Below are 22,390 nucleotides of genomic sequence, written 5' to 3'. Positions count from 1 at the left end.
TCTTGTTTGATGTTTTATTGCTTGGCTTCCCTTCATGTTGGAATGTTTCAAATGGTGTTTTCCCTCATTAAACGTTACATTAAGCATAGAATCAGGGCTTTCAAGTTTCCACGGGGCTTATCAGTAACTTGACTCTAATTTTGCTTAGTCATCTACCAGGTTGGTTTGCCTTAACTTCCAAAGAGGCTGTAGGAGGGTGGATACTAGAGGCCGCATGTGATTGGCTGGGCAGTGGGAGGCGGGCTTGTCTAAAGTCAAACATCTGGAAGTGCTTGCTGCTGCTGCTCATTCACTCTGTAACTCATCAGGTTGAGAGGAACACCACTGCAAAAGAGAAGATGTCCTTCCTAAAAGTAGAAGCTTCGTCGGATTTCTCCTTCCACAACCTCCCTTATGGAATATTCTCCACACCTGATCATGTAAGTGCAGTTTTGTTATTTCTCCTGGCTTTGTTGTCAGGTCAGGCACATTGAGGACTTAAAATAAAATAAAATACATAAATGAGGGTTTATGTGGCTAAAGACGATGCGGGGGAGAGGATGCATGTTGTTGAAGGGCCTTTCCACTCTCCTCATGAAGCCCCAAATACCAGAGCCAGTGTTAGTCTAATACCCAGTCTAACAGCATTAAAAGAGTGCCACATTATTGTGATTATTCAAAGGACACTATACAATTGCATAACTGCAAATGCAAAAATACTTTTTATTGAGTAATACTTATCAATAAAAAGTTTTTTTTAATTGTAATTATAAATATTCCCTTGAATAATAAGTTTTGAAAGGGAAAACTGCTCTACCTAAACCCTCAGCGAACCAACGTGATTCCCTTCTGACCACAGACGTATACTTTTTATTATATCTCACAGGTTCTTTATTTGTATTGGGGTCCTATTCCTATTCCTCTGTTGTGTTAATAGCTAGAACTATTTATTTAATTCATGTTTGCCACAGCTCCTAATTTAAAGCATGAACGTACTTGGCTTGCTGGATGAGACATTGTAAATTGAAAGAACATCTTTAGAACCCCCTGATAGCTGCCGGTAGTGAAGTTTACTGTGGATCACTAGCTCAGTGTGTTTTGTTTCCAGCCCAAACGTCGCATTGGTGTTGCCATTGGAGACCAGATTCTGGACCTCAGTGTGATTAAGTCTTTGTTTCGAGGACCTGTGATTTCCAAACATCAGGATGTATTTGAGCAGGTAAGTTTCATCACTAATGATAACCAGAGAAGAGGGGCCACACATCAGTGTAGCTCTCTAGCTGACATGAATCAGATGTACTCCATGTGAACAATCAAAGTATCATCATACTTACTACGGTGAGTGAGTCGCTAATATTCCATAATCAGCTCTTGCTTGACCAAATACATTAATTAACATTAATATGATGCTTACACATTCATGCTGTAATAATAAATATAATATAAAAAAATAAAGTCAAGATCGGTATCTATTATCAGTATCTATATGGTACTGCTGTTTGAAGTCAAAGTATAAATACAGAACTTTTTCTCCTAAATGATTATTGCCATATTACAGTATGGCATGATCTGAGGTCTTCTACTTCTGCCAGTAGCTGTTTTGAATTGGTATCGGGCCAGTTCTGTCACAAATGTGGTTAAAATGGCAGTAACATTAAGACCACGGAAACGGGACTCCACTGAAAGTCCTATCATACTGTAGAGGGTAGTACTACTAGTGGTTTAGCATTTGCATGTACGTTAAGTGATTATAGGAATGTTCTGCTTTCTGTATCAGACTTGTTATCTGTGTCTCCCTTTAAGTCCACATTGAATGCTTTCATGGCTCTTGGTTATGAGGCCTGGAGGGAGGCCAGGAGAACCTTGCAGGGGTTGCTGTCAGCCAATGAGAGCACACTGAGAGATGATGTCAGCCTTCGAAGCAGGTCAGTCTGGGGCCCAGTCCCAATGTCCCCCAATGCCCCCCCAAAGGCCTCAAACCCTGAAGCCTCAGGGGCTTACTGACGTCACCTGGTAATGGTTGAGTGTGAGAGGCTGTGAGAGGCTGTGAGGGCTTGACATGGTGTAAATACGTCAACACATCATGTGACCATGACAACATAAACTAAATATTGTCTACATTTGTGGGTATTTATTTAATACCTTCTACTCCCTGATTTCGATGTCTACAAGTCTCTTTCCTCACAACGTCATTTCAAATAATCTATTTACTCATTTTTGTCAAAACAACTTAATAACGTTTGATGAATAATTCTCTGATTTTATGTGTTTTTATGTTCCATCTTTAATGCTTAATGTTGTTGTGTAAATGTAATTTATCGTGCTGAACACCCACGTGCCGTCCTCTTTGGTGACCTTTTTATTTACCTCCATGCTTCCATTGGTAACTGCATGTTTAAAGTCACATTGCTATGCATTGTGGGTAATTCCCTTGGGATCTAATGCCAGAGAGCCCTCAAACACTCAATGATGTGACAGCGGGACAGAACTAAACCCTAAAGGTGGAGATCGTGTTTGGGTCTGTGGATGTAGACGTCTACTCACAGGCTGAAATAGTTTATGTTATGTGGTGAAAATACAATACAACTAAATATGTAAGTTAAAATGGTCATGCTAAGCTGTAACTGAGATTCAGGTCTATCATCACTTGTATTGTTCTGAGAAATTGTTTATTATAAAGTGGAAACCCAAACTATTTTTAAGCCTTTTCTATTTCTGTGCATATTCTTGTTCCTTTTTTAAACTGCTTATTTCGGCAGTAATTTTAGTTTTCCTGTCCTTTGTCTCTGCAGAGCATTTGTCCATCAGAGTACGTCCACCATGCACCTTCCTGCAGACATCGGTGAGCCTGTCCTGTTAAAGCTGTGACCTCCCCTTAGCGTCACTGATATCTATAGATGTCCCATCACACATCCTGAATAATGCTTTGTTTGAGCTTTTCAAGTTTAAGACTTGGCTCACTTTAGTTTTGTCAACCGGTTCACAAACTTTCTTGCTTTCTCTTTTCTTTTGTACACTAAAGTATGTTTCTGAGCACATTTGAGGCAACAAAGGCAGTACAGTTAGAGAATCCTGATCAATGCTGCCAAGTTTGACAGCTCGCTTGAGTCCTTGGCTGTGATTGGTGGATTGTTAAAATGCCATCAGGGGCACTAAGAGGAAGCAGAGGAGCCAGATTTACTTGAGTATCGTTCTCATGTACTGTGAGGATAGAGTGACCATTTGAGATAATATCACAATAAGTAATTTTTTTTTTTTAAAGTTACCAATAGTTACCTTCAACTCATGAATAATGCGTATGCATAGTTAAAGTGACTTGAGGTACATTAGCACTAGGGGGCACTGTTTAACAACATATCCCATAGTAACACTCGGCTCATCCAGTCAGGTTTATGCTGTGTGTGAATATTTCAGTCTTTTCCACTCATGAACTGCCTGATCTGTTTTTCACAGGCGATTACACCGACTTCTACTCCTCCAGAGACCACGCCACCAACGTTGGCACCATGTTCCGTGGGAAGGAGAATGCTCTAATGCCAAACTGGTACACTACCTAACTCACAGCTGGTTGGGGAATAAAACAAGGCCTAACTGTTTGGGCTGCAGAACATGAGCACTGCAGCAAGCCTCAGTCACACAGCATAGACCGCCTTCATTGGTTCCCGGCCCTCATGAGAGGACTCCTAAGAGAGGACTCCTAAGAGAGGACTCCTAAGGGTGCTCGGACTCACTGCACTTTGGTAAAGCCGGTGATTGGCAGGCGGTTCTTTGAGCTCCCAAGTCAAATTTCAGTGATCAGGTTACATTTTGGCAATAATTCTTTGAAGATGTATCACATCTTTTTGAATCTGTGTAATATAGATAAGAAGACCACACTACTATATATATGTTACTGTGGCGTCAAGCTTTCTATCATATATAGTTCACCCTCAGTGGAGGTTCAATGGCAGCGCGTGATACAAACAAACAAACGCAGCAACGTATTGAACTACTTGTGTCCATCTTTGACTAAAAGAAGTCATTGCTGTGGCATTTCTGCACTTCACTTCCAAGAGATCCCCTGGGCAGTATTGAGAAATCTTTACATCCTCATTGTCTTTATAGTGTAACTGAGCTGAAGGCGTGTCTGCTCTAATCATGACGTGAATACTACTTTCAGAGAAATTCTCAAAATACACTTTTTCTTTATTTTCCTTGTACACTGACCTGTGTACATTCTGTGGTCCTTGTTCAGTCTTCAGTATTGTGTTGTGCAGGTTGAGGCTTCCAGTTGGATACCATGGAAGAGCATCATCAGTGGTTGTTTCTGGGACCCCCATCCGCCGCCCCTCAGGCCAGATGAGACCTGACCAGAGTAAGATCCTTACATTCACCCCTCTGTGTGTGTGTGTGTGTGTGTGTGTGTGTGTGTGTGTGTGTGTGTGTGTGTGTGTGTGTGTGTGTGTGTGTGTGTGTGTGTGTGTGTGTGTGTGTGCGTGCCTGTACATAGAGTTAAACCTCTTATGGCTGATATAACCATGCTTGCTTTGTTCTTTCTCCTAGCAAAGCCTCCCGTGTTTGGGCCTTCTAGGCAGTTGGACATTGAGCTGGAGATGGTGATTACAGTGTTTACTTAATCTAATCGCCGGCATGTTTATAATATTCTCTGCTTTGTGATATGTAATATGGCACAATGTCAGTGCTGTTATATTTCTTCTTTACTCTGATTAGGCCTTCTTTGTTGGAGGGGGGAATCAGCTCGGGGAACCCATTCCCATTGAGAAAGCCCATGAACACATCTTTGGCATGGTGCTCATGAACGACTGGAGTGGTAAGAGTCTCTGCACAACACATCACACCAACATCATCCTTATGCGCTTGTAGTTTTATAATTCAGGCTGATGGTATGCGGACACATCAACAGCAATGACATTTCACTATTCAGCATACTTACTAATTTAGCTCTGCATTATACATGTTGATGCCACTTCAGATTTTGTTGGCTAGAAATGGATTTAGATTAAATGGTGAAGTCAGTCCTCATCAAAACATGAGTGGGTATGTATTATTAATTCAGCTGAAAGTCTCTGGAGAAGACATGCATGCAGTCGCCCTGTCATTCTCTCCAATATCCCTCCTTACTCCTACATCAAGAAATCAATTACAGCAAACGTGAATTATACCAAATATTGTACTTGGGTTTGTTTCTTCTCTTATGTCTCCTGTTCTTTAATACCAAGTACTATGATGATGTCAAATGTACGGAGCAGTTTTAAACACCGGAGGCTGAACGCTGTTCTCTTTAAAGCAGTGTTACAACTACAGTCTGATTAAACAGCTCCTCGCTCTTGACTTTTGACTGTCGTTCAGTGCTGTTCAAACTGGGCCAGTTGATGAAGTCCAACCTACGACTCCAACTGTATTCTTATTCTTTACTCAACACCTATTCGTGTCCTGGTGATCTTTGAACAAAGCACTGGAATCAGACAGTTTGATGCAATACAGTTTATTCTTCAAGCAAAGAATTCAACCAGAGATGAACTGATTTATTCCATTCTCCAGATATTATATAAAGGAATGTATTATATTATGATACAATTACATATTAGGGCGGGGGCTACAAGGGGATTGACAGGTTGCGTTTTTTTTCAGTGTGTTTTCCACTTTATATCGTCTTCAGCCTTTCATTGTACCTAGCTCCCAAAATGCCGTGCTGTGTGGCGACGACATCCACTTCCTGTTTACAGTCCATGCTTCTCGCATTCTCAGTTAACTTGGACTTTAGAAACTGGACCGACATTGGCAGGGTAAACAAAGATAGATGGTGGTTAATATCCACAGTGAAATGTTTCTTTTACACACACATTAAAACTGATAAAACTCACATTACACCCTGAACTGAGGCCCCTCACTTGATAACAACACAGATTAGAGAAAACAGAAATGTATCAAACCTCAATAACCTTATACATCTCAAAAATGCATATCTCAGTGGTGCACAAATATGTTTGTTTTTTTTATGATCAGTTGTCTCCAGATAACTGAAGAGCCCTTTGCTGCATATGTCTATAGACCCAAGACTTTTGATTTAACTGTCCAAATGGTATGTGAGGAAATAATAGATATGGCAATATGAACATGTCAGGACAATAATCATCCTTAAACATTCTATGATTGGGATCATTTCGGGTGGTTTTTGAAACATTCTTGTGTAATTAAACGTGTTCTCATTTTGCCGTGGACCTTCTCTGAGAATCCTACTCTGGATCCACTTGCATCATTTATCAGCAGGGAATCTGTGAATCCATCGGTGGACTGATTTGATGCTAGCTTGGCCTGTGTGCCGGAGAGCAGTGATGGCTCAGAGCTAATACACAGACAGAGCAGCCATTTGAAACAACTGGAAGACTGATGTGCACAACTTGACCAGAAAGAACATCTTAAACTCTTCTTGGACTGAATTGAATTTGATTTTGATTTTTTTATCAAACTTTCAGTTTTACTTCTACTCACAATCTGAAGTACAACTGTGTTTATCACATTCCTTTTGATGTAGAAATAGAGTGGTCTCTGAAGTGTATCCTGGATGTCTGCAGTACACAAACACAGGAGAACATGCATCTCCTGAAGCATGTTTTAGAACGTGTGTACAATATATCATTGGTTAGGATCAATTATATGCTGTCTGAAACAGTGTGTTGCATGCTTCGACTCTACAAGTGTCTACCCTGAGCAGCAGCAACATAAATCCAGACACTGGTGGTGGCTGATGAAGAGTGGGCAGTGATGGGGAGGTGGGGGGGTAACAGCAGCATGACTTTGTGTAAGAGTGAATGGCAGATGTAGGAGAAATACCATTAATCAGTCAGACTCTCTTCTTACCTTCACTAAGAGAAAGATTGTGTTCTTTCTGCTTTCAAAGTTAGCTGGAGAGTTAGAAATGTTCTCCTGCACACTATGCATCAACCACAGCCCGTCATACTTCAGTTTGTATTGTTCTCACCACAGCACAGTGTGAAAGATGTTTCAGTCTATGACCTTTCTGAAAGGGAACTGACATAGCTTTCATTTAGCACTTACTGAAGCCCTCAGGAAGTCGGCTGTGCAGAGTTCACCACTCGCTCCCGGGGGACATGTTTACCATAAAACTGCACCCTGAGTTAAATGCCCCACTTTCCATCTTCCCTCTGTTCTCAATGATCCACAGTGGCTTCATTAAAAAGTAATTTGTTAAAGACTCACAGTGGGTGAGGGGAGGCTCGGCCAATGAGCCGTGTCCATGTGAGGACCGAGACAGACGGATACTGACAGTATCAGCTCTCATTGCAAGATTATTATACAAGAACATTGCATTGCTGTGAGATCTGTCCAAATTCCATGCTGACTGTATACAGTATGAACAAGGGCTGCATACCAGAGCAGATAATGGACAGAGCACTGGGTAGGGACGTGTAAGCGGCTGCTAATAGCTGACTGTCTATCTCTACCGACGACGTAGGAAGACGCACTCTGTTGAACTCGGCACCCGGTTCAGTTTTAAGCCATTATGACTATTGGGAATTGTCTTACATGCAAATCAATAATAATTAACGTGCAGGCCCCACCTGCCAGTCAAGAGGAATAAGGACTCAGCAGTCAATGACGGTATAAAACAAGAAAAATGTGTTTTCACCCCAACCATTAGCACTTGAGCATACAGTCATAAGGCATGATGGGCAGCAGCATGCTAGATTATCCTGGACCAACCGACAAAGTTTTGCCCACACATACGCACAAGACATAGTCCCTGGTGGAAAGTGACTTCATGCAGAGGCTCTGGCTTCGGGGCCCCCCGGAGCCCTTGAGCCCCTGGGCTTGATTCTTGATTTTTGAAGTACACATTCTTTCCCCAGCATGAACACAACACCTGTTTATGGATGTAGTTTATATAGTACGGCACAACTCTGAACACCAGTCAGTCCACAAAGCTCTGAGCAGGCCAGCCGGAGGTCCAGTCATTGCTCTTGGACCCTCTGTCGTCGAGGAGGAGCTTTGAGATCTGCAGTGCGTTCAGATTGAAGAGCTCCGCCTCACGTACTTTGGAACTGTTGTACTAGATTTCATACAGACCATATGCACTGTGTGAATTAGCGACTTAACCACTGATAGAGTGAAACGTTTGACAGCATATGTATCTACCCTTGGTAGCATGCTATAGTACATCCATAGTGAGCCACACATCTTTTAACAAAACATTTCACAAATCTTGCTCCACACCTGGCAGGCCAACCTCCTAATTTATTTGTCAAGGACAAAACTAAACTTGTGGTCATTAAATGAAAACTTGAGGCTTGATTTAGACTTGAATGCTCAGGGACTAGATATTCCCAAGTGTCCGATTTTGATATAACTCTTGAACAAATTAGACATCAGCAGGCAGGCCTTGCAGCGACCCACACATTTAATATTTCATTATAAGACCTGTGCTATGACTTGATATTTACACTTCTATTCCACCATATTATCAAGTCATTTCAGTCTGCCAGTGCAGGAAGAATTTGTCAGCCTTTTTTGTAAATCTGTTTGTTAATTTTGTGTATTTTATCAAAGGAAGTTTCAGTTGTCATAATTGAAGTGAAGCAACATAACTTTCTTGTTTTATTTTACAGGTTCATTTGAATAAATCCTAACCTGCGTACTTATGCAGCATTGTCTGTGTCCACTCTCAGCCAGGGACATCCAGGCGTGGGAGTATGTTCCTCTTGGTCCTTTTCTGGGGAAGAACTTTGGGACAACCATCTCACCCTGGGTCATCCCAATGGAGGCGCTGTTACCTTTTGCAGAGCCCAACCCCATCCAGGTTAGAACTGGGGTCACAACTTTGACCAATAAAGAGAAGTATTATGAAGTCATCAGACCATGTACACAAGCCGTGAGATGATGTGATTCTGGTGATCCATTTTATCACCTGATCTTATAGACACAGGGGAGAAAACTATTTAGATTGTTTTCTCACTGGCTCCTCAGGGCTTCCGTACCATGCTGTAGAAAACCTTTGATGCACTACCAACCAAACCTGCTTACAGGCCTCACTCTGTCTTTCAAAACTGATTGACAGACTTTTACATTTGAGACCTCTGGATTGGCTATTACATGCCCCGAACTCCGGTGCCACCTTTTTATTTTATTGGGGTTTAAGAATGGAAAAGCTGTGTCTCCCTCATTCTTTTATATGTGGTGTGCGTGTGTGTGCTTCCTGTTCATTTTGTTTCTCCTCTTTCTGCAGGACCCAGAGCCCCTCCCCTACCTTCAGCACCCTGACGCTTACACTCTCAATATTAACCTGTTTGTGTCACTTAAAGGTACTGTTCCCAGAGTGGAACCTCCCAGAGGTGATCCATGGTAATGGGGAGCCATTAAAGGCTTGTTATGTCTCCCTCCCCCATATTCTCTCTTTGTCTCTCTCTTTTTTTCTTTCTCTCTCTCTCTCCTCTCTCTCTCTCGCTCTCATATTGATGCTGCTTAATATTTTACCACCTATGCTTTCCACACTTCTCAGGGCTTCCCATGCCTCCCAAACACGCAAGCACAACAAATATATATTATGAACCTAATGCTCAGACACACTGTACACTAAGAGTAAGGAGTTTATCTTCCTCTAGATTAACAGGTTTCTAGTAAAAATGTATAGTATAATGTAAAAGTACTTTGGTTGGGCTACTATCTCAAAGAACAATTCTATTAATGTTTATAATGTTCATAGTTTGTCTTGTAATGATCTGTGTTTCATACATAAAATTATTCTGGTCTTTTGCATAAAAAAATTCTCAGCACAGATATTTAAACACTACAATATTGTATACCCTGTATTCAGTGAGTGTACTCATTATGGAGCAGCATCTCTGTTCTACTACTAAACATCATTAGATTATTATTTCTGATGATTATATTGTTGTCGTTCAATCATAAAGTAGACCATCAACGTTGGCAATGACCCACTGCTGTGTGTCAGAAGGACTGTAGATAGTATAAAGTGAAGTGTGTTCCAATATGTCACTTTCTTCTGTTTGCTCTTTCAGGACAAGGCATGTCAGAGGCAGCGAACATCTGCAAGTCAAACTTTAAGGTAACTACTTTGTGCTGGATGCCACATCATTTCAATAATACATAATATTATTGGTTTTGGTATTTAACAGGTCAATCACATAGGCTACATCCTATCTTCTTAAGTATTAATTAATGCTTGCGACATCCTCCGTGAATCGCCACCTTAACGTGGTGGAGGAGTTTGAGTGGCTCAGTGATCCTGGGAGCTATGTTGTCTGGAGCATCATCCCCAGACAAGGTCTCCCAAGGCAAACAGGTCTCGGGGGAGAGCCCAGACTAAGAGCGGTTCACAAAACCCTGATGGATAGTAGCCCACAGACTTCAGCTACCTCCCCCGGACAAGGGAAACCGGGGCACGAAGAAACAACATGGAGCAGCCACCCTGTGGACCCACCACCTGCAGGGACAAGCATCGGGGTCGGGTGCTCGCCGGCGGCATAGACTAGCTCTAGGGATGTGGAACGTCACCTCGCTAGCGGGGAAAGAGCCGGAGCTGGTGCAGGAGGTGGAGCGGTACCAGCTAGATATAGTTGGGCTCACCTCCACGCATAAAGGCACTGGCTCTGTGCCAGAGCCAGTGCCTTTATGCACATGGTGAACCAGGATACAAGGTGTGCAGTCTGTATGCTTCACTCATATTCTACCATTCTTATCTCTGTTTCTAGTACATGTACTGGACCATGAAGCAGCAGCTCGCCCATCACACAGTCAGCGGCTGCAACGTCAGACCTGGAGACCTGCTGGCTTCTGGTACCATAAGTGGACCTGTGAGTGTCTGCACATACATTATGCTCAGTACTCGATAAATACTAGTTAAGATCGATATTATTTGAATTATGTATCTATGTATGTGAATACATATTCTATCACACACGGTACAGGACTGCCCTGAGGCAAGGTAAGCCAAATGTAAGTTTATGATGTTAAAGTGAGTGGTAAATAATCTGTTAACTGTAAGACAGAGCTTGAAAATATTGCATTAAATGTTCTTTGTGCGATATTCCGACCTTTCATATGTCATCCAACAACTATTGTCAATGTACAGATATAATGAAGTAATGTACCTGAGAACATGAAGCCCCTCTCCCTGTTGGCTCCCAGCCGCTGGTCTGCACTTTGCTCTTAGGGCAGTTACTGATAACACTGTCCGTTCCTGTTGCTGTTGTTTGGACCGTTCTTGCCGTTAGCACCGTTAGCAGCTAGCCACTTGTTCAGCCGTCGCCATGTTGACAGCCATGCTGAGGTTATCCCTCAACCATAGAATTTATCAGAATTTTGAATTTAGCATCTTCAGAACCGCTCGGTGAAAACCTTTTTAAACTGTGGATTTTTGGATCTCTATTTTCCATAACCCTATAAATGTATATGCATATTCTAGGGGTTTGCACATTTGTATCTCCTTGCTTTTGTATATTGTCATCTCTGTTTCCTTTTTCATTCTTGTGTAAATAACTTTGTAACTTCTAGTATTAAATTGATGGATAAAGATCTGACTAATTCAAAAGATGCTGTAATACATTCAAACATAAAGACTATAAACATCTTAGCATTAATTTCATCACTTTTTATTATGTTTGTGTTGGATGATACATTTTTGCCAAGGGATTATCTCTAAATGAAAGACTGTTTTCTCAATGTGCAGTACAGTGTACCATGTGTCTGTGTGTACTGCTTCTCAACAGGATCCAGAGAGTTTTGGCTCCATGCTGGAGTTGTCATGGAGGGGATCTAAAAGTGTTGATCTGGGAGGAGGAGAAACCAGAACCTTCCTGAGGGATGGAGATGAAGTCACTATCACAGGTCAGACTGAACACTGAGGAGAGGAGGAGATGCTTTCAGGGCTTTCTGCCCAGAACGGTTTCATTTGACCCAAACCATTATATGTCCCTAAACCTAACCAAGTACCTTTGTTGCTACACCCAAGGACATTTCTGGCAGAAGGCTCTTTAGACAAACGTCTCCCATGGGATCCAGAGAACTGGATCATTCAATGGACACATATGGAGTGGTTATTATCAATAGGGAAATGATAACAAATGGCAGGTTGTGCAAGGTTTTTTCAAAACGTGTTGGTCTCCACAAAAACCTACACATTAGGAATAACATGTTATGATATGTTGGGTGGTTGGTTAACAAACAGGACTTCTGCTCAGCGGACCAGTGTTTGTGTCCCGTGTGAACTCAAAGGTTGAGGGATTCTTAATGAACCCTCTCTCCTGCAATGTTGCGCCAATGAGTCACATGAGTTCATCACATTGAAAGCCGTCACGGTATGGCAAATGGACAACCACAGGAAGCAGAAGGATATTGAACAGTGATTTAATAAATAAAGCGTCCAAAACTAAACTTACAAGGCATGTGAGTCAAAAGGTGATTGAAAATCAAAAAAACAGATACTTCCAAAATGACCAAACAGGATCAGGAGGACCACTACACAAGCAGGAAACATGGCAGACAAACAGGTGGGCACACTGTATAACAACAAAAAAGGAACCTAATTAAACCAAAAGCAACATAAAGATAGAAACATAGTTATTATATTCCAAACAATGATGTTTTTTCTAACCAATAGCCAAGGGGTTTTGTTGCCTAAACCATACCGCCACCACTCCACAACGTCCAACTCTAGATATTAGTTACCTCTGCCCAAGCGGAAAAAGATTACCAGTAAGGATGAGATCATGTTGTTCATTGGAGTTTGATTAAATAAAAGCATCAAATATTATGAAAAGATCATGATGTTTTGAATGAGTTGTTTTGGGCTGAACTGTGTTGTGTGGCAGCTTGTCTCCTAAACATATTTCTCATCCAACAAAACTGATTACAGTTGTTTCGTTTACGTATCGCCAATATGTTTCATCAAAGTCCTCGTAGTGGATGGACGGGTCAAACATGGGACTGTCACCCAGGAGACCAGTTGTTGTGTCCTGTGTGAAACCATAAGTATCCAACTTACTTCAAGCCCAATCCTAATCTTTTACTAAACCTTATGGTACAGATTCAATGTAGGTTACAGTTACTGCTGCTGTTTGCCTCTCTATGCCCCTCCTTGTCCAGTTTGAAATGACCCACTCAGGCTTGGAGAGTGAAGAAATACATCTGACAGGCCTCAGAGGATTATTTCCCCTTTTTAATGATACAAATATTAACAATAAGCAAAAAGGCATGAATTTAATGTTGTCAGATGGCCGTACATCACATGATCATACTGATAATCATGTGCATAACCACATGTATATAATTATATTGATTTATTTATATATAACTTCCCATGTTTTATTCTGTCTAGGTTACGGTCAAGGAGATGGATACAGAGTGGGCTTCGGGCCCTGTATGGGAACCATTCTCCCTGCCCTGCAACATTGAAACACATGGTTATTTAAGTGAGCATCCTTCTGTGAAGCACACATACTGGAAGACAACGTATCTCTCTCTCTGCTATAACATTCACTCTCAGAATGAAGACAACTACAAACCCATCCTCTCTTTCTCTTAAAAGGATTTGTTTCCAGTTTTAATTCATACTTGATCAGCTTGTCTCATATTCAGTTGATGCAGTCTCAAAGGTTTCTATTGTTGTACAGGGACCTTCTATAGAAATCCTCTGTGATATTCATCCAGCAGAGGGATGCTCCCACATCACGTCAATGTTACTTCTATACCAGGATCAGTGTTATTGATGTTTTATATGTGTTGGCTTTGTAATGAAATCATCCATTTGTAACATCACTGTGTCTGTGTCTTTTGTTTTCCTCTCAGATGTCTGTGGTCAAATGATATCAAAACTACGATGTTTCTCAATCTAAGACTCATACCATTATGTTTGGCAATTTAGCATCTCACAATTAATTAACAATCTAGGTGTGAGTTACAAATTGTCAAAACTAACTTTTTCCAAGGTGAAGAGTTACTCGTGTTTTTATTACCTCTCGGCAGGACTATAATTAGACTGTAATTCTTTGTATGTGGGTGGAGACTCGTCTGTAGTTAGTACAAAATGCAGCTGCTTGTTATCGAACTGGGAAAAGAAAATGGGATTGCATATAACTGGTATTGGTCTCCTTTCACTGGCTTCCTGTCTGTTTCAGGTTTTAAATGGGCTGGCGCCACCTTAGTTATCCAAACTCTTGCATCGCTATACTCCGGTCAGAGAAGTGAGGTGGACCAATCAGATGCCGGATGTCCACAGAACTAGAAACAAACAGTGGTGATTGAGCCTTTGCGGTGGCCGTCCTGAGTCTTTGGAACAGCTTTGTCATATTAAAACTGCTCAGACTACAGATGAAGACCCCCCTCCTGTTGTTGGTGTTGGATTGGAGCCTCTACATGCTGAGGTTCAACTACTGCAGAAGCCTCCCACTCAAGCTAGTTAAGCTAACTTATCAGAAGTAATTGTCACAACATTATTTTGAAATTGACCACACAGACGATTATTCATGTGTCTATGTATAAGACACTTAACCCCAAAATGACTCCCGTGGCTGTGCCTATGTTGTGTGAATGTTAGTTAGTCCTGGTACTCAAGTGGCTCCTCCCATCAGTGTGTGAATGGGTGAATGATGTAATGTACTGTTAAAGCTCTTTGAGTGGTCAGAAGACTAGAAAAGTCACATCACGTCATTTGTGTTAAGTTGTCGCAGCGCTTGTTTGTGCACCTCCACATTTTTGTAACCCGGCGCTGCACATGAATTTTCAGGCTCAACTGCCATAAATACTGATAAAAGCTCATTTTAATTAGACTCAACAGATCCACAGACGATACAATAAATCACCTTATCCACACTTCCCTGGCCCACATTGACACCAGAAGAGGGAATTATGTAAAGATGCTGACCCAGTGAGGGCCCAATTTTTGTCTCAGGAGATTGCCCCACTCCTTGACAAAAAGGCCATTACAGTGACACACATACACATTCAACATGTCCTCATTACAAAGAGAGACACTTTTTCAGGCCAATACTGGAGCTAAGGAGCTTGAATGGGTATCTCAAAGTCCTCCCATTTCAGATGCTTCGTTCAATCAATGTTCTTTAGACTCCAGGAGAGGGTTCACCTCTGTAGCAGCGATCTTCTCATAGACATTCATATTCACAGAACAGAGAACAACAGAGGTCCGAGCTTATCTTGAAGCTCCGGGCACAAGCACAGCATATCACCTTCATCGGCCGGTCTATGAATGACATGAGATGACATGACATGTCATTTAGCTGACGCTTTTATCCAAAGCGACTTACAATAAGTGCATTAAACCATGAGTCCAAACTCAGAACAACAAGAATCAAGAAAGTACAATTTCTTCAATAAAGTTAAACTACAAAGTGCTATCAGTAAGAGACATTTAAGTGCTGCTAAAGTGTTAAACTACAAAGTGCTATCAGTAAGAGACATTTAAGTGCTACTAGAGTGTTAAACTACAAAGTGCTATCAGTAAGAGACATTTAAGTGCTACTAAAGTGTTAAACTACAAAGTGCTATCAGTAAGAGACATTTAAGTGCTACTAAAGTGTTAAACTACAAAGTGCTATCAGTAAGAGACATTTAAGTGCTACTAAAGTGTTAAACTACAAAGTGCTATCAGTAAGAGACATTTAAGTGCTGCTAAAGTGTTAAACTACAAAGTGCTATCAGTAAGAGACATTTAAGTGCTGCTAAAGTGTTAAACTACAAAGTGCTATCAGTAAGAGACATTTAAGTGCTACTAGAGTGCTACTACGGCGCTACCTTCCCTATTCAAGGTGTAGTCACTAAGATGTGTTTTTAGTTTGTAGAGACTTCCTGTCCTGATGTCAATGGGGAGCTCGTTCCACCAATGAGGAGCCAGAACAGCAAACAGTTGTGATTTTGTTGAGTGTTTAGCTCGAAGTGAAGGAGCTACAAGCTGATTGGCAGAAGCCGAGCGAAGTGAACGAGCTGGGGTGTGAGGTTAGACCATGTCCTGGTGTGAGGTTAGACCATGTCCTGGGTGTGAGGTTAGACCATGTCCTGGGTGTACGGTTAGACCATGTCCTGGGTGTGAGGTTAGACCATGTCCTGGGTGTGAGGTTAGACCATGTCCTGGATGTGAGGTTAGACCATGTCCTGGGTGTACGGTTAGACCATGTCCTGAGTGTGAGGTTAGACCATGTCCTGGGTGTACGGTTAGACCATGTCCTGGATGTGAGGTTGGACCATGTCCTTAGTGTGAGGTTAGACCATGTCCTGGGTGTGAGGTTAGACCATGTCCTGGGTGTGAGGTTAGACCATGTCCTGGATGTGAGGTTTGACCATGTCCTGGATGTAGACCGGACCCGATCTGTTCGCAGCACGGTACCCAAGTACCAATGTTTTGAAGCGGATGCTGCGGCCACCGGTAACCAGTGAAGGTCGCGGAGGAGCGGAGGATTGTGGGTAAATTTAGGAGGTTGAAGACCAGTCGAGCAGCTGCATTCTGGATGAGCTGTAGTATGTGTGTGTGTGTGTGTGTGTGTATATGTGTGTGTGTGTATGTGTGTGTGTGTGTGTGTGTATGTGTGTGTGTGTGTGTGTGGGGGGGGGGGGGGGGGGAGGGGTTATCACTGTGGTGCAGAGTTAAGAATGTTGACAACTGAGGGGAGGAAACTGTTCCTGAGCCTGCTGGTCCTGGAACAAAGGTTCCTGTAGCGCCTCCCAGAGGGAAGGAGGGCAGCCTGTGTATGGCTGGGTGTGAAGTGTCCCTCACGATGCTGTGCAGGCAGCGCTTGAGGTGGATGGTCTCGATGGCAGAGAGTGGCGTACTCGTGATGCGTTGGGCAGTTTTTACAACCCTCTGCAGAGCTTTGTGGTCTGAAGCACTTCCCGTACCAAACTGTGATGCAGTTAGTAAGGATGCTCTCGATGGTGCAGCGGTAGAAGTTCACCAGGATCAGAGGACAAATGTGGATTTTTTTTTCTCCTCAGGAAGAAGTTACGCTGGTGTGCCTTCTTGACCAGGGTTGAGGTGTTGAGGGTCCTAACCTAACATACTGGGGTCAGACTAGTGGTTGCTGGGAACTCTAACATTGTAGTGGCCATTTGTCCAACAAATCAAAAACAAACATAAATCAAATTGCCACTGACGCACCGTGGGTTTGTGGTTTACGCAGCCAAAAGAATGCATTGTCCATTCAGGATTCCGTTTTTCTGATAATTTATTTAACTAAACAAAACAAGCAAACAAACAAAAGAACAAAGGAACTCCTGACGCTGCCTCTCCTGCGCTGGTAAAAAACCATAGGCCTACCCAGGTGCATGCTGGTCCTGTACCTGCCTACTCCTACATATAACCACAGGTGCCCACAGTGTTACCCAATTAACGAACAAATGAACAACCAAAAGACTAAATATATCTAGACAACAATAAAGAATTAAACTAAACTAAAAACTATCACAAGAAAAAAGCTATTCTAATATATCAAAACATCTAACCTAAATAAGCAAACAACCTGAATGATTAAACAATACTACTTGTCAATAAAACAACTAAATACTAATATCAATTAAATAGCTCCAACAAACATAGTCTGCAGATGTATCACTAAATAAAGGCCCCTATGCCTTACGTCGATTATACCTGTGTTTACCCTGCTATGTTGTCATAATTGCTGTGAAAAGGATGTGTATAGTAAAATATTATATCCTTAGTTCGAGTGTTCTGAACCATTTGAAGACATGTTAACTACTACTGCAGGTATGAAAGGAGTTTTTTCACTGACACTGACAGAAGTAGAGAAAAGTCAAACTGCAATATCTCAATAACCGGTGTCTGATCATCAAGCAGCTAGTAAAGGTTTCCATTGGGGTGCTAACCGCTAGGTAACCAGTGTAGGTTAGATTGTCTCTGCTTCCCAGTCACAAATCGTGAGTTGTGAAAACGTATCATTATCTCCAGAGAGAAAAGACTCGATGGGAAAATGTAACGGTCAGAACATTGTTTGCTGTCCCGGGGCAGTTGATTGGAGTTCATGTCAATTGCAGGCTCTTATGGCCAAAAGTATAAGTCTGTATGCTTTCACAATGACAATATATGAAGAGGCACTTTGTTGACATTTCTACCTGAAATTGTTTATAAAGAGAGAAAAGTGTGGGTATGGAATCCAGTTTCAGATATTTGTTCAGATATTATAAAGCTCTAGCTGTGATGTCATCTACTCTAGCTCCAAACATTCCATCCCATACCAACCCCTCAGCCACTGGCTCATTGAGTCATTCTTTAGCGATGCACCAGGCGTGCAACCATATAACTACATAAACACACTGGCATTCTTATTACAGCTCAGAGCAACTGATGAGGTGTGAAGCGTGAGATAGTTCAGGATGAGAGGTCTGACTCTCAACCAGGAAACAGCTGTTCGTGTCCCGAGTAGTAGTAAATGTATCAGTGAAGTTAACGTCAACCAACATCTTTTTTTATTTTGGTTCTATACCTAGCTTGAATACAGAAGTTTATTTTGAAAAGACACTGAATGTGTCGAGTGTAAATCAAGTGTTATCACTCACAGGTCCAACCCTGAAGCTAGAGGGGTATGCAGAGCATCTTAGTGCCAAGTGTAGGCGCTTTGGGGCGAGAAGACACATGATCATGGTTAGAACGGATTAGTGCTGTGTTTGTATTTGTTTGAGCGCGTGGTGTTCATATGGGTCAACGTTCAGGAGGCAGCCTTGCAGTTGGCGGACCCTGTGGATAAAATCAGTTCTCATTTTACTGCAGCAGGGTCTGAAAGTCTGCCTCGCTCAGTCCTGGTTCTGGTTCTCCCTTGCCTCTCTTCAGTGCACCGGGCCCAGCAGTACGGCCTGGGTCTCCAGCAGCATGGTGTCTTGACTTTGAATCATTTTTATATGTTGACAATATGGCCCTAGAGAGGTGAGGTTTTGAGCTCTGTTCATGCCAATTTCCCATAATTGGAAATGGATTGCTGTAATTTTTGCTTGTTTTTCTTTTGTTGGCAATACTGAAAAAGGAGTAGTGCAGCAAACAATGGTAAGAAGGAGGAGAAGAAGAAGAAAAGGCCTGTTGCATTATAGTCAGTGTGCTTTCAGCCGTGTTCCTTGCATGGACACTGAATAATATCATAGAAACACTCATTCTGTTGTCTGTCAATTAAAACACAGAGAACAACTAAATGATGAATGCAGCTGTTTTAAAACACAGTCATTGTAATAACCCAAAACAGGAGGAGACTGAAGAGACTTTTTACCAGTCTCTTTCACTCCGTCCCAGATGTTGGTTGTGATGCAGTTTTATTCTTTCCAAACTCAAAAGAGGACGAAGAGAAAGACAAAACTACCTCCTTCCCTCTCTCTTGCTTCCTCATTCTCTTTCTGCTTCTCTCTCTCTGTCTATCGCACTACTTATTTATGGACACATTAGAAGTCAGTAACAACTAAAATGCACAATCAAACATCCATCCATCCATCCATCCATTTTCAATACCGCTTATCCTCATTAGGGTCGCGGGGCGCTGGAGCCTATCCCAGCTGACATAGGGCGAAGGCAGGGGACACCCTGGACAGGCCGCCAGTCCATCGAGGGCACAATCAAATATTCATTCTAAGTCAATTCCTAATAAATGTAGACATTGATATTCATCAACAGGGAATTCAGGCTTTAGAAATGCATTCTGCTCCAGCAAAAATAGAGCATAAAATAGTCTGTATGTCATGCCATCGTATCCAGTGGACATGGGCAATACTTCTCATTCCTATATTTATGGGGCTTTACCTCATTTTTATACAGCATAGAAGGTTACGTTAAGCATATCAGTATTGTTCTGACTTCCACTAGCTCAGCTGTTTGAACCCTGCGGCCTGAAGAGAAGCATAATGGTTCTTATTTCCATCCCAATGATGTTGATTTGTCTGAGGAATGTAAGTTAAAGAGAGTTGGGGGCTGCTGTGGAGTTCAGCATTGTGCTAAATGGCTCCTTTACTTTTGGCAAAGGCACTTCATAACATGCACTTGACAAACATGTCATGGTACACAAGTCAGAGACAGATTCAATGAACAGCAACAATAACACATCTGCTTGTTCTGAATTAATGTCTACAAAAGGCAAAGCAGACAATGCCCAATGGAGTGTAGTAGCATGTTGCTCAGCAACAGGGGTATATGCTGTCACAGTAAGACATAATCAAGCATGGCTGCTTTAAAGGCTAAATGGTGGCAGACTGTCTGAATGTCAATGCTAAGTCAACCAAGTCCTGTAAGAAAGTCATACTTCTTTAGAAAACCTCAAAACCCTTTTCATGAAACCAGTAGACATGCCAATGATGCTCCATTTAAAAGCACAGTGATGTGCAATTGCACTTCCACAAACAGCAGCAGTGGTTCCAAGCTCAAGAAAACATCCTTCCTGGTAAAAATTATTTCTAGCAAACTAATTTTGAGTGCCCCTTTAAACTTGTCTTATAATTCCTGGTCGACAACTTAAACATCAAAGCTAGGGTTATTAATTATGAGAAACAAGCAAGAGTACATTACATTTTAAAAGGGATCTGACCAAAAAAATGAAAAACCTAGCAGCAATAGCCCCAAAAGTCTAGCGACACTGACAGCGTGTCGCTTTAAGCCACCTTCCAAAGCCCCCCCCCCCTACAAAAAAATGATAATTTATTCTAGCTGAATGAACTTATTGGCTGGGATTTTTTTAGAGCATCTGATTTATTGGTTGCTGTCGGGATGTATTAAGAATTTCAACACATATCAAGATTATCAAATTTAGCTTCCATCGATGACAACATGGAAAGTTTGAGTGATTTTTGCTTCTGTTACTTATAAATATGCCCTCTTCCCAGCAGCCATGTTGGCATGTCATAGCAGAGTAAACACAGGTGTAAAAATATTGATGGTCCCATTCTATTTATTGTCACTTTCATTCCAGAGAGCCAGTGTTCACATACCAGGGCCATGATTCTTGTTATTAATTAGCCCTGCAATGACGTGTCAAACTGGCTCCATTGAATATATCCATGAGCATACTGAGAGGGGCAAAAACATATTTATATGTTTTTACAACCTCAACCTAGCTTTATGCTAATTTCTTACACATTATAATGTGTACAGTCGACTATATTGTGGATCTCTTCAAAGCTTTGTGGGATGATTCTGGTTTGTCACAACTTGAATCTTATTTTTGTAGTTTTGGTTAGAAATGGTTACATTTTGTCACAGCATGATAGGAACCACAAACATTCAGTTGAACCAGATTATTGAACCCACCCAGGTCAGTACCATAATGTTGATTAAACCAGGGAGTCTAAACTGCGATGGATGTGTACTCATTGGACAGTTGTATGATTCTTTATGATAATTTGCTGTGTTGCCCGATCTCAGCAATAAACTTGATGAGTATGCTAATATTACTGAGCAGAAGGATGGTCAAAACTTAATGAACCAAGTTGTAGTAAACCAGAAGTATGCTTTAAATTAACAAGTGACGGCAACTCTCTTTGACTATGAATCAGTTTTTTTTGTCAACTAATTTTGCCATGATTGTTGTCTCCATACGGGCCTCTATATCTTTTGTTCTATTTTCTAACCGTTGCCCTGGAACATGTTTTTTCTCCCATAACCAAAGTACAATGCTCTGTAAATGATGAATGGACTAGACTTTGCCTTTCTACTCTTCCAAACACTCAATTAAAACCCACTCTTTTCACTGCCCACGGTGTAATACGACCTTAGCAGAACTATTTAAGATTGTGTATTCAAATAAAATAAGCCATGAAGACATGTACTTTCACGGTCTCCGTCATAGTTTTAGAATAACTCAAATGCTCTAAAGGCTATTAAAAGAAAATCATGTGTTTTCTGTGTGGAAACTGTCATATATGGATGCCTGGGGGAACACATAGATCCATGTTATGTAAATGTATGCTGGAGTGTGTCAGTCATCCAGGAGCTGTTCCTCCCAGGTAGAGGAGGTCCATGATGACCTTGGCACAGCAGATGATCATGGCCACCAGGAGCAGACAGAGGAAGGCGATGCAGGCCAGAGTCAGGCCTTGGTCCACGTTGGCTGGTTCTGCAGTACCCTCCACCTCCATGACTGCTGGTGTCTGCTGCTGCTGTCCTCAGACACGCCTACACACCCTGCTTCCATCCTGAGGACCGGACTGGAGATACACAGAGAGAGGGAAAATATGGATATGTTAAGTCATATAGGTTAAGTCATATAGGGAAGAGGGAGATGTTAGGGGACAGGGACTAAAACAATGACATCATCACAAAACATCCAATGTGCCTGAGGCCACATTCACATCAGCTAATGTGTTTTTCTGTCAATTTTCCACAAATGGTCAATGGACTGTACTTGTATAGTGCTTTTCTTATCTTCCAACCACTCTAAGTGCT

General features: G+C 41.8%; 2 protein-coding genes across 2 annotated transcripts; one reads left to right on the top strand and one right to left on the bottom strand.

The window, feature by feature from the left end:
• Positions 1-309: 309 nt before the first annotated feature.
• On the top strand, positions 310-13,768 carry fah (fumarylacetoacetate hydrolase (fumarylacetoacetase)). The gene is made up of 14 exons (XM_034527429.1): positions 310-419; positions 1,088-1,198; positions 1,783-1,904; positions 2,772-2,821; positions 3,433-3,523; positions 4,236-4,333; positions 4,522-4,574; positions 4,690-4,789; positions 8,667-8,797; positions 9,224-9,299; positions 10,017-10,063; positions 10,710-10,811; positions 11,727-11,844; positions 13,334-13,768. The coding sequence occupies exons 1-14, from the start codon at positions 339-341 to the stop codon at positions 13,408-13,410; spliced, it is 1,257 nt and encodes a 418-aa protein (XP_034383320.1). The 5' UTR covers positions 310-338; the 3' UTR covers positions 13,411-13,768.
• Positions 13,769-21,923: 8,155 nt separating this feature from the next.
• On the bottom strand, positions 21,924-22,083 carry LOC117728877 (cortexin domain-containing 1-like). The gene is given in 2 exon segments (XM_034529803.1): positions 21,924-21,960; positions 21,962-22,083. Coding segments are annotated over 2 exon segments (159 nt in total).
• Between the last annotated feature and the right edge of the window lie 307 nt (positions 22,084-22,390).

This window comes from Cyclopterus lumpus, chromosome 3 (assembly GCF_009769545.1).
Source record: "Cyclopterus lumpus isolate fCycLum1 chromosome 3, fCycLum1.pri, whole genome shotgun sequence".
Classification (NCBI taxonomy): domain Eukaryota; kingdom Metazoa; phylum Chordata; class Actinopteri; order Perciformes; family Cyclopteridae; genus Cyclopterus; species Cyclopterus lumpus.
This window is presented reverse-complemented; position numbering and strand designations above follow the sequence as displayed.